Source organism: Molossus molossus, unplaced genomic scaffold, assembly GCF_014108415.1.
Source record: "Molossus molossus isolate mMolMol1 unplaced genomic scaffold, mMolMol1.p scaffold_m16_p_13, whole genome shotgun sequence".
Classification (NCBI taxonomy): domain Eukaryota; kingdom Metazoa; phylum Chordata; class Mammalia; order Chiroptera; family Molossidae; genus Molossus; species Molossus molossus.
Genome location: NW_023425348.1, coordinates 94221970 through 94233717, shown reverse-complemented (window position 1 = coordinate 94233717; position 11748 = coordinate 94221970). Strand labels below are relative to the sequence as shown.

At 57.2% G+C, this 11748-nt stretch overlaps 1 protein-coding gene and 1 pseudogene across 1 annotated transcript; one reads left to right on the top strand and one right to left on the bottom strand.

Moving 5' to 3' along the window:
* Positions 1-224: 224 nt before the first annotated feature.
* Positions 225-3786, top strand: FGF19 (fibroblast growth factor 19). Its single transcript, XM_036259100.1, has 3 exons — positions 225-465; positions 888-991; positions 3472-3786. Exons 1-3 carry the CDS (start codon positions 225-227, stop codon positions 3784-3786), a joined length of 660 nt encoding a protein of 219 aa, XP_036114993.1.
* A 7452-nt stretch (positions 3787-11238) lies between these two features.
* On the bottom strand, positions 11239-11748 carry LOC118628760 (annotated as a pseudogene).

The window sequence follows — 11748 nt, the reverse complement described above, 5'->3', positions numbered from 1 at the left end:
CCGAGACGGTAAGGCGCACTATATAAGGCTGCTGGCCCGGAGCCGCTACGCCCTCGGAGCAGCAGCAGCAGCGCAGCGCACCCGGAGTGCACGGCTGGCTGGACGGCCCCGCGGACACCCCCACCTCATCACGCACAGACCTGCAGGGCGTCCCTGCTGCCACCCAGCCTCCCGCACCCCCAAGCCGCCTGAACGAACTGCTCCTGGAGCCCGAGAGAGGTGCCATGCGGAGCGCTCAGATCCGATGCGTCGTGGCCCGCGCCCTGATCCTGGCCGGCCTCTGGCTGGCCACGGCCGGGGGCCCCCTAGCCCTTTCAGACGCTGGGCCGCACGTGCACTACGGCTGGGGGGAGTCCATCCGCCTGCGGCACCTGTACACCTCCGGCCCCCACGGCCCGTCCAGCTGCTTCCTGCGCATCCGCGCGGACGGCACGGTGGACTGCGCGCGGGGCCAGAGCGCGCACAGTGAGTGCCGGCTGGGTCCCCTTCCTTCCCAGAGTCCCTCTTCCCTTCTCCTCCTTCGACTCCCGCGGGCTTCCCACTCCCGATAACGCCAGGGTTTGGGCAAATCTGCATTCTGTTTCCTCCCCGGGTCCCTCCCCCCCCCCGACAGCGCAAGGATTCGGGGAGAGCGCATGGGTGCGTGGACCTACCGCACCCGTGCGTTACCCTCCCCTGGGCCCCCTTTGGCTCCCGCGAACCCCTCGCACGGAGGAATCCCAGGGCTTGGCACCTCAGCATTCCTCTCCCTCCCTGGGCCCCCAACAACGTGAGGAGATAGGGAAATGGGGTGGGGGAGGGCACGGGCGCGTGCACCGACCAAACGTATCCACATGCTCGTGGGCCCCACGGGTTCCGGCGGCAGCTTTTTGCTTCTCTTGTATCAGGTTTGGTGGAAATCAGGGCAGTCGCTTTGCGGAAAGTGGCCATCAAAGGTGTGCACAGTGTCCTGTACCTCTGCATGGGAGCCGACGGCAGGATGCTGGGGCTGGTAGGTGTCGCCGCCGGGCGAGATGCGCTGGGGCGGGGGCCTCCTGGGGAAGGGGCCTGCTGGGGAGGGGGCGGTGCGCTGGATCAGATCCAGAGTTCCTGGCTTCCTCCTGCGGGCCCGCATGGAAGACGGCAAGAGCCCGATTCCGTTCATGTCCGACTTTTTTCTACGAAGTTTAGGGTTCCGGCCAGTGACCGGAGAACGGGTCAAAGCGGCCTTAGCATTTACAGTTGAACCAAAGTTGGTCCTCTCGGGGGTAGGGGACCCGTTACTCAGCTCTGTTGGATATTAAACAGGAAGACGCACCTCGGGCCTTTTCGGTCTGGGCCTGCCCCTAGGTGGTCCTCGCCTCCGTTCCCCTCCCGTTAAAAAAGAAAAAAGGTGTATCCACCACTCGGCTCTTTTTCAAAAGGTAAACCTTCAAACGAGGCAGGAAAAAGTGACATTTAGGATCGGAGATATGTTCAAATTAACTTTTGCACACGCATCAGGAAAGTATTCCAATGCGTTCCCGTTCCCGGTGTCCTGCTCACCTGTACTGCAAATGCCTTTGGGGGTGGGGGGCTAGGGGACTGGGAGGAGGTGGCCCAGGCACCCACGGGAGTGTCAGGACAGGAAGTGTTCGATGCCGGGTCTCTGGTCGGGGAACAAAGACGGCCCCAGCACAGAGGCGCCTGCGCCTCAGTGGACGTCCCGCGTCCCAGGAAGGATACGGATCCCCCGCCGCCCCCGCAGCGGTAACCTTTTTAGTTTCTCAAAATCGTGCTGGAGCTCTGGGGGCTGCCTACTCGTTTATCCAGCGACCCTGTTCGGTTTATGGCGGAGTCCCGCGCGAAAGGGCCGGCATGGAGGCGAAGGAAGGGGGTGGTCTCCTGGTCTCGTTGAAAGCCGACACCCGGAGCAGCTCAGCCCTAGCTGCAACTTTAGTTATTGTGCCGTCGACTTGTGGGGGGGCAGCAATGGCTGGAGGGCCTGCTGGGCTCTAACCTACCATTCTCCTAATCCAAATGGGGGTGCGGGAGGGGAGTCCACCTAAACTCCAGTTCTTCTTCACCCCGTGGGCCTGGCTTAGCAAACAATGAGGATTAAAAAAAAAAAGAGTCCACATTCTCCTAGAAACGAAATCATTTCATTTCTGTACGGAAAAAAGAATTTGATGCTAACTTCTCCCAAATAACCAGCAGAGTAAAATAGTTCACCACTTAGGTTTACTTCCCTCATTTGTCTATTTGTATTTACCCCCCCCTCCCCTGGTGGCTTTATACCAGTGCCTGGGCTGCAGACCTTATCAGGGCCTTATCAACACAGCGATCACCCACCTGCAGTTCAATGACCTTTGTAGGCTTGGGCAGAAATGAGACTGGGTGCCTCCTGGGGTTGTTTACTGCCCAGCCCGCCTGGCTCCCTGCTGTGGGCGGTCCTCTGTGTCCCCAAGGGGTAATGACACTAGCTGGAAACTACTTGCCCACCCGTACCTCTCAATCAACGGAAGGGTCTAGGACCTGGCCCTGGTTTCCACACACGCACGCGCGCACACACACACACACACACACACACACACTTCCGGCCACCCCGCAGGCGCTGCCCTGGGCCTGGGGGAGGAGGACTCTATCTGGACGTCCTGGCAGGTTGCCTGGATGGAACTGGAGGGGGCTGGTGGCAAGGGCACCAAACAAAGACCTGGAATCTCGCAGTTACTGGGGTCTAAACGGGGACTCCCTGTGATTCTTAATGAAGAGACTGACCCTAAAGCATCCTGTTGAGCAGTTTCCTGAATCAGCTGTGGAGTAAGAGGGCATTTTAATGTCGGTACTTAATACTTAAGGTGAAGGGAGAGGGGAGACGTGTGCATGTCAGGTTTCTGATTTCATGGATGTTATTGCTCAGAACAAGACTAAAAAGTGACATTGTGTGGAAAACACAAGGGATCGATGTAAAGTATATACAGACATTGAGTGATACTATCTCCCCGACGTGTGTGTGTTTACAGGTTGATAAATTCTAAAGGTGCATAAAGTACAGAAGTAAATGTATATAAAGTACATACATTTAACACGTTTCGTGCTATATTTAACAGATATCATAAATGTTAAAGTACAGCATAGGGAATATAGTCAGTCATATTGTAATTATGTTGCCAAATGGGTATTAGACTTACGGAGTGATCATTTCGTAAATTTTAAATCTCTAATCACTGTTGTATGCCTGAGAAGAACATATTGTATCTCAGCTGTAATTGGAAAATGAAATTTCAAAAGTGAAGTGATAAGAAAGTTGTAAGTGTATATTAAAAGGTAGTAAGTGTACATCTATATGTAAATGTGCACTTTAATACCTTTGTGTTTTATACCGGACGTTATAACCTTTAGAGCCTTGAACCGCACACCCGGGACTGTGGCTGGAAGGGCGCGCCCGCCGCCCGGGGTGCGCGGTGCTCGGTGCGCGGTGCTCACTGCTCACGCGGTCTGTTTTCTCCGCAGCCTCAGTTCTCGCCTGAGGACTGTGCCTTTGAGGAGGAGATCCGCCCCGATGGCTACAACGTGTACCGGTCCAAGAAGCACCAGCTGCCCGTGTCCCTGAGCAGCGCCAGGCAGAGGCAGCAGTACAAGGACAGGGGCTTTCTGCCGCTGTCCCACTTCCTGCCCATGCTGCCCAGGAGCCCGGCGGAACCGGAGCCCGCGGAGGACCGCCTGGAGCCTGACCCGTACTCTTCGCCCCTGGAGACCGACAGCATGGACCCGTTCGGGATTGCCAACAAGCTGAGGCTGGTGCGAAGCCCCAGCTTTCAGAAATAACGGGCTCCCCCCCCCCCCCCGCAGCCGGGCCAGGCCCCAAGGCCGGGGTGCTAGCATAGGAGGCTCCCGGGCCCGCGTTCTAGTTAGCGCTAGGAAGACACGTTTAGAATTTGTACGCAGACAGTTTAACATCGGCTGTGCCCATTTCTAGGGTGTAGATTTGTATGATCATAAAATTGTAAGCCCTTCACACACACACACCCCTCCCAGGTGCTACCCCGACTCCCTACCCTGACTTTGATCATTGCTGGACGAGTGCTTTCCGAGTGCTGCCCCTGTTCTTCTTGACTGCCTCCACTGACGGGGAACTCTTTATCTTCAGGGACGTGCTTAAGGCTGAAATCCTCTGCCGATTTCTACCATCATTTCTGGCAAGGAGACCAAAGAAAAGCACTCGTTTTACATTCATGTATTGGTGATCAGCTCTGAATGGCAGGCACATTTGACTCCACCACACGTGAGAATTGGTCCAGATCTCAACTCCAAGCCCTCCCCCCACCCCAGGACAGAATTGTCTGGGTCCACAGGCCCCCCCGCCCCCCCGCAGGCTTCCAGAACAGGGGGAGCCCAGAGCTCCCCTCCAGCCTGGGTACATCTTGAGAACGCCCCACGCCGGCTGGTTCTGGGATGGACACCCTCGGGCTGCTTGGCCCTCTGACAGCCAGCACCCTGCATGAAGCCGGTACTTACTTGCCCCCTAAGGGAGCCGGCCACTCTGCCGCCCGCTCAGGGACAGGGAGCGAAGGCACAGCCCCAGCGGCCCCTTCCTTGCCACCGCGGCCTAACTCCAGGGCGTCAGATTCGATCAGATAGTGGGTTTCCTGTGAGGGCCTTTGAGATGGACCCCCCTCTGCCATCTGCACCCCCCTCAGTTGTCTCATCACGTTGGCGGTCTTGGGGCTCTGGCTCCGGATATCGACCCGAAAAGAGCAGCCGCTGACGCTGCTTCCCGTCACTCTGGATGGGCACCCGGCAGCTTCCGACCTCAGCCAAGCCCACGCGGTTCGTGGGAAAGCCGGAGAAAGAATGGGTTAAACGGCCCAATCCCGCCAGTAGCTTCCGAAAAGCAGCCCAGACGCTGAGTTTCCCAGCACTTAGTTGCCAACGTGATATTTCTGACTAATTTATTTTGTTTGCTAGGCACATCTCTTTATCTTCCTGCTTTATTTATACCCTCACATTGTATTTATGTCTGGACATGAGTTGGGGCTTTTTTTACAGTCAAGCGGAGGTGGTATCAGTGTGCGATGCTATCCAACTGGCATGTTGGAGAATGAGGGTGGCAAAGGGGACGAGGTTGGGAGCTTTTGTCTCTGCTGCAGTTCATGTTCAGTAGTTTATCTCGGGCCCTGGCCCCTGTGGCTCAGCTGGTTGGCTGCTGTCCCATGCAACTGTTCAATTCCCGGTCAGGGCACATGCCAGGTTGTGGGTTCAATTCCCAGTCGGGGTGCGTATGGGAGGTAGCTGATCGATGTTCCTCACTCTCCCCCTCTCTGAAATATCAATAAAAACATATTTGGGAAAAAAAGCTTTGAAAAATATTTTCTGTTGGTTTCAGATGTGCAGTATGGTGGTTAGACATTTAATTTGTGAAAATGAGATGTACTAAAAAAAATGACCCGTTGTTTGTCTGAAGTTCAAGTTGAGCTGGGTGCCTGGATTAGACCTTAAGCCCTAGCTTTGGCTCCACCGCTGCCGGGTAACGGGGAGGGAGGGAGGGCAGGGCGGAGGGGGCTCTGCGGGCGCAGCCTGTGCGGCGTGGGGGTCCCGAGCTGGATCTGAAAGCCCGGCAGGGCGGCCCTGGGAGAACCCACTCTTTCTTTGGGCTGCTCTCTACCTTGGAAGTGAGAGTCCTTTCACTGGCCAGTGTCTGTGACCCTAGAGGGTGGTCCACCTTCCAGAAAAGGCCCAGTGGTGCCTGGCGGGGGCTGGCTGGTCTGGGGAATCTGCCTGCTTGTCCAGGCACTTTTGGGCATCTTGTCCCTTCGTGATGACAAGATGGTCCCTCCACCCGCCCCCTCAGCTCCAGGCTTCTCTTCTGTCCTCCCTTGGCCTTTGCAGGGATGACAGGCAGGTCTCAGTCACACCGAGACTCCCAGAATCAGTCTGGAGAACCCTTACCATGTCCCGTGTTCATTCTCCACCCAATCTCCGGAGCCAGCCGTGGGCCCGGAGGCCCTGGGTCACCGCCTCCCAGAGGGGTCAGCCTGGGGAAGCTCAGACAGCCGAGGCCAGCCTGCCCAAGGGTACATACACTGGTACCACGGTGGTGCCAAGTACACACAACTTCCTGCCCAGCCACTTCCTTTTCTTGCCCTCACTTTCCACCTCTTCCCCACCCACCCTCCTTCCCTCCTTCCACTGTGGCCCCTCTGGCCTCCTCCTGGTCCCTTCTCCCTGACCAGTCACCCTTAGGGTCTCTGGTCCCCATTGCTTCCCAACCAGTCCCGCACCGGATCCCGCCCAGGGACGCACCAGCTCTGCCCCCACGGCCTGTCGGGGGCACCCAGGGTGCTGGGATGCCTCCCCAACAACGGTCTGGAAACATCCAGAACACCCCTCTCCGCGCGTCAGCCAGCATTTGTCAGGGGCGCTGTATTGGTTTCCGAGAGCTGCCAAAAAATTCCAGAAATTGGGGCCTGACACCAAGGGAAGTTGATTCTCTGTAGGTTGTAGAGGCCAGAGGCCAGAGATCAAGGTGCCTGGGCCGGCCGCGCTCCCATCAAAGGCTCGGGGGAGGGTCCTTCCTGCCCCCTCCAGCGCTGGGCCTCCAGGTGCCCCGGGCCTGTGGCTGGTCCCGCCAGTCTCTGCCTGTGCTCACGTGGCTTTTCCCCTGTGTCCCTCCCGTTATAGTTTAACACTTGTCGCTGCATTCAGGGCCCATGTGGGCGATCCGGGGTCCTCATGTCTGGAAAGACGCTTTTTCCAAGGTCAAAGTCTCTTGTTCCAGGGTTCTGAGGGTTAGGCTTCGGACATCCCTTTCGGGGGTCATTGTTTAACCACCACAGAGGGACAGATACGAGTAGATTCGTTGTGTTGAAAGCGTATGTACACTGAAACTGTCCTAGAGGCTGCCCATCGCACCCTCGGTCCATCGGGGCAAGTTTACCTTACCGCTCGGCACAGTCAGACTTAGCAAGCCTGCGCGCGGCCCACCGCGGGGAGCACGCCCCCGCCCCTGCGCTCGGCCCACCGTGGGGAGCACGCCCCCGCCCCTGCGCTCGGCCCACCGTGGGGAGCACGCCCCCGCCCCTGCGCTCGGCCCACCGTGGGGAGCACACCCCCGCCCCTGCGCGCGGCCCACCGTGGGGAGCACGCCCCCGCCCCTGCGCGCGGCCCACCGTGGGGAGCACGCCCCCGCCCCTGCGCGCGGCCCACCGTGGGGAGCACAGCCCCGCCCCTGCGCTCGGCCCACCGTGGGGAGCACAACCCCGCCCCTGCGTGGGGAGCACTACCCGCCCACGGCTCACTGTAGGGAACACAGGATGGAGGGGATGTGTGTCGGCGTCCACAGAACCAGCTCAGGCTGGGAGCCCCTGCCCGGGGAGCCCTGTTTCCTTCACAAGGGGGGGCTGGTGGGGTCCTCACAGGACAGGGCTGAGGCCCAAGGCAGGCCGGGCTTGGGTGGAGACACCATCTTCGGTGTGGTTGTCCCAACCCTGCAGTGCCTGGGCCCCAGGTAGCGTGGGGGATCCCTGGCCCAGCTGAAGCGTGGACCCCGACCCCAGCCCTGGATGAGGAGTCTGAGAGCGTGGGGGCAGCGGGCCCCAGAGCCAGCGGCGGGCAGCCAAGGTCCAGCGCCTGCCGCTCTCCTGGGCCTGGGGACAGGGCTGCACACGCTTGCTTCTCCCTCAGAACTGGGTCACCAGTCACGGGGCTCCTTCTCCCCACAGGTCCCATCTGAGGCCTTGACAACTGCCCGTAGGAGCCGCAGCCCGCTCAGAGCCTCAGTGAGTAGCGCTGGTGAAATCCATCTCCAAGTCCTGTTTCTAAGAATCACTAGTGGGCCGTGGCCGCTTGGCTCCGTTAGAGCGCTGGCTCGCGGACCACGGGGTCTGTTCTGATCAAGGGCACGTGCCTCAGGTGCAGTCTGGTCCCCAGCCTTCTTTGGGGTCGTGTGGGAGGCAGGCGATGGATGAGTCTCTCTCACAGGGATGCTTCACTCTCTCCCCCTCCCTGCCCCGCTGTCTGAAAATCAGTGGAAAAGCGCCCTTGGCGGAGGATAAAGAAAAAAGAATTACAAGTAGTGACATAAGGGTCTGCCTCACAGTGAGCCTTCAGCATCGTTATTATGGCCCAAGTGGGGAAATGAAGGTTCAGGAACAGAATGTTGTAGGACCTGCAGAAGGGCACCGCGGAGGGACACCGAGGGGTGGCCAGGCGCAGAGATGCGGTGGGAGTGAGGCAGTAGCCAGGCATGAGCGCGGTGGCCCTCCAGCTGGTGGGTTCTGGAGTTGCCCCACCCCCCCGGCCGGCCGAGGGGGCTCGGCCCAAAGTCCCATCCTAGGCCTTTGCTGAAGGGGTCTGCGCCCACCTGGCTCGGGGCCCGCTCCTCTGATGGTCGATCAGCTGCCGCCCACCCACCCGCTTTGGCAGACGCGCGGGCCAGGAGGCCATGGAACCTTGGATACAGGACCCTGGGGGAGTGTGAGGGGGGAGGAAGGCTCACTCCATCCCTTTGCATCCCGACATTGGGATGTATCAGGAATTTGCTATATTTATAATATTTATTCTTTTTTTTTTATCCTCACCCGAGGACATTTTTGCATTTATTTCTCAGATAGAGCAGGAGGGAGAGAGGGAGGAAGAGAGAGAGAGAAACATCCACGTAAGAGACACATCGACTGGTTGCCAACTGGGGCAGGGAGGAACCGCAACCGAGGTGCGAGGTATGTGCCCTTGACTGGACTCGAACCTGAGACTCTGGTCTGGGAGCCAACACGCTAACTGCTGAGCCGAACTGGTAGGGCTATAATATTTGTTTTTATCTTTACTCTGTTTCCCACGTGCTAAAATACTCATCCTCCCATTTTACACATGGGCAAACCAAGGCCGCCGAATCCATTTCGTGCTCACGTGGTGAGCCTGCATCCCAGGAGCCCAGGAAGCCGGTCAGCGGACCAGCACCCCCACCGAGCTGGGCAGGAAGGAAAGGCAGGGCTGTGCCGGGTCCTGTCCAGCCTTCCAGGCCGCGGCCCGCACCGGGGTTCTGCCGTGGGTGAGTGGGGGCCCCAGCCCAGCCCTCCAGCTGGAGAGGGGCTGTCGGGGCAGGAGGAGAAAGTGGCAAAGCCGGCTGGCTCCACGGGTCTCCTGGCTCCAGGGAAGGAGCCCAGCAGCCGACAGGAGGGAGCTCCCCCAGAATGGGGCAGAGTGGGGGTGCCCAGAGAGAGGAGAAGCCCAGAGAGGGTCCCAGCCAGAGGAGGCGACAGCTCTGGGAAGGCAGGCAGTGGAGGTCCCGAGAAGAGGCCACTGAAGAAAGGAAGGGGTGTTCCCCAAGTGGGGACCCATCAGAGCCTCTGCAAGGGGGTCATGAGCCCCACACTCGGCTCCCTTCCCCCACAGAGAGGGCAACACGGGGGAAGGGGCAGAGGGGAATCCAGGAGGAAATCTGCCCGGCTCTGCCAGGACCCTCTGACCCCTGCCTCAGGGGGTCAAACTGGGATTTAAAGCCTGAAAAATACTTCTTTTCTCAATTGTGTTGCTCTCCTAGAAGCGCGTTGTCATTTAATGACTTCCTTTTGAAATCGCTTTTTATTCCTGACTATGAAAGGCTTCTTTGCTTCGTGATAAAAAAAAAATTAAATGGAAACATCAGAGAGAAAATAAAGATTATTCATGATTTCACTCATCTCCTCCCCCCACCCCCCCAAGACGAGAGAGAGCACTCTACCTTTAGCACAGGACCGGTCCGCAACGGGGTAGAGACCCTACCCGTGCCGGTGATTTATTCCAAGTGTTCTCTTTGTACTCACCTGAGGATGTTCATGGATTGTTTTAGAGAGGAAGAGGGGGGATTGTTGCTCTACTCATTTATGCCTTCACTGGCTGATTCTTGGATTGACTGGCAACCTTGGTACATTGGGACGATGCTCTAACCAACTGAGATACCCAGCCAGGGTTGTACAAGATTTGTTGTTTTTCTCCTCTCTCTGAATCCTCACCCAAGGACATGCTCAGAGAGAAGGAAGAGAGAGAGAGAACGAAACATCGATGTGAGAGAGAAATCTCGATCCCCCCAAACCCGCACACCCGACCGCGTCCAGACCGGGGATTGAACCGACCGGGAATAGAACTGGCAATCCGCGGTGTACAGGGCGACGCTCAACCAACCAAGACTTCCTGCCTGGCAGGGCTGTACACGTTTTTTGTTTCATTTTGTTAATCCTCACTGGAGGATACACGTGTTATTTAAGTTAATGGTCTTCTTACTGGGGAAAAATGAAGACTAGCATTTGCAACTCGGAATGGCGTCGGTGGTGATTTCCTGAAGAGCAGCGTTGACGGTTCTCTGCCTCGAGGTCCACAGCCCACCCCCGCGCGCTCCAAGTCAGGGTTCAGGGTTTTAAAAACAAGAGTCTGAAGATGCTGCCTTGGTAAAAGTTTCTTTTTAAAACATGTGTGTGAATGGTGACAGCCTGACACTCATTTCGCTCTGGTACAATGCAGACGCTAAACCAGGGTGTGCCGCCGTCACCACGGGTGGGACACAGGGAAGTGCAGGGGGGACCATCCTGCCAGTGGGGTTACATCTGGACAATTTTCCCTTCACCCACTTTTCTACACACATCCTCAGGTGAACCGACGTTAAATATACTTTATTGATTTTTAGATTTTGTTCCGTTTTTATTGATTTTTTTTTTTTTTTGAGAGAGAGAGAAGAAGGGAGAGAGAGATAGAAACATTGATGAATGAGAAGCACCAACACCGATCGGCTGTGTCCTGCACCGGGGTCAAGCCCACAGCCGGGCACGTGCCCTGACGGGAATCGAACAGGGAGTTCTCGGTTCCGTGAGACGAAGCTCCATCCACTGAGCCCCACCAGCCCGGCATTCAATGTGCTTGCTTTCAGCAAACCAGCTCTGACAATTTAGACTAACAAACCGAACTAGAACCCATTTGACAAGGTTTTGAATTTGTTTTTTCATACAAATGCCGGGCTGCGCTCCGTTGTCAAGCCGCCTGCGTGCTAGACCGGCCAGCCCCAGGGCGCACGGACCGGTAGCAAACGGAACTCCAGGCGCCCACTCCGTGCTGCCTGCTCAGTGAGGCAGTACCAGGGTGTGTATGTGAAACTGGCGTGTAGCTGGATCTTTAGGGGCCAGGATCACCAATCAGGACGTGCAGACTTGTGTGGGCGTGGACAGCAGGTACTTTTGACATTCAGTTTTGCTATGTAGAAACAGAATGAATAAATGATTTTTTTTTTTTTTTTGGCAAGGGTAAGTAAAGAATTCAATTTGGTTCTTCTTGGGGGTCGGAGTTGAAAGTGGTCAGCATTTGTACGAATTCTTCGGAGTGGACTTGTCCATCTCCACCCAGGTCTGCTATTGCGATCATTTCATCCACTTCCTCTGTTCGTTTCTCTCCTAAGTCTGTCCTGACATGACATCGTTCTGCCGCACTGAGGTGACCATCGCCACCCTGGCCCACGACGCAGCGGAGTGCCCGCCGAGCTCTTCACGGCGTCTTTTCTTTTCCTCGCCGCGCCAGTCACAGTTCGGGGGAGTCGGGGGCCACTGCCATCAGCGTCTCCTCATCGATCTTCTCCTGCAGTTCGGCTTCTGTTGGGTTCTGACCCAGTGACTTCACAACAGTGCCAGGTTCCTTTGCTGTGATGGTGCCACCATCATCTTTGTCACATAGGGAGAAAATGTCCTTGAATTCATCAATCTGTTCTTCAGTCAGTTGATCAGCCCTGGTGCGAATGAAGGGAGGAAGAGCAGAACAATAGAGTAGTTGCAT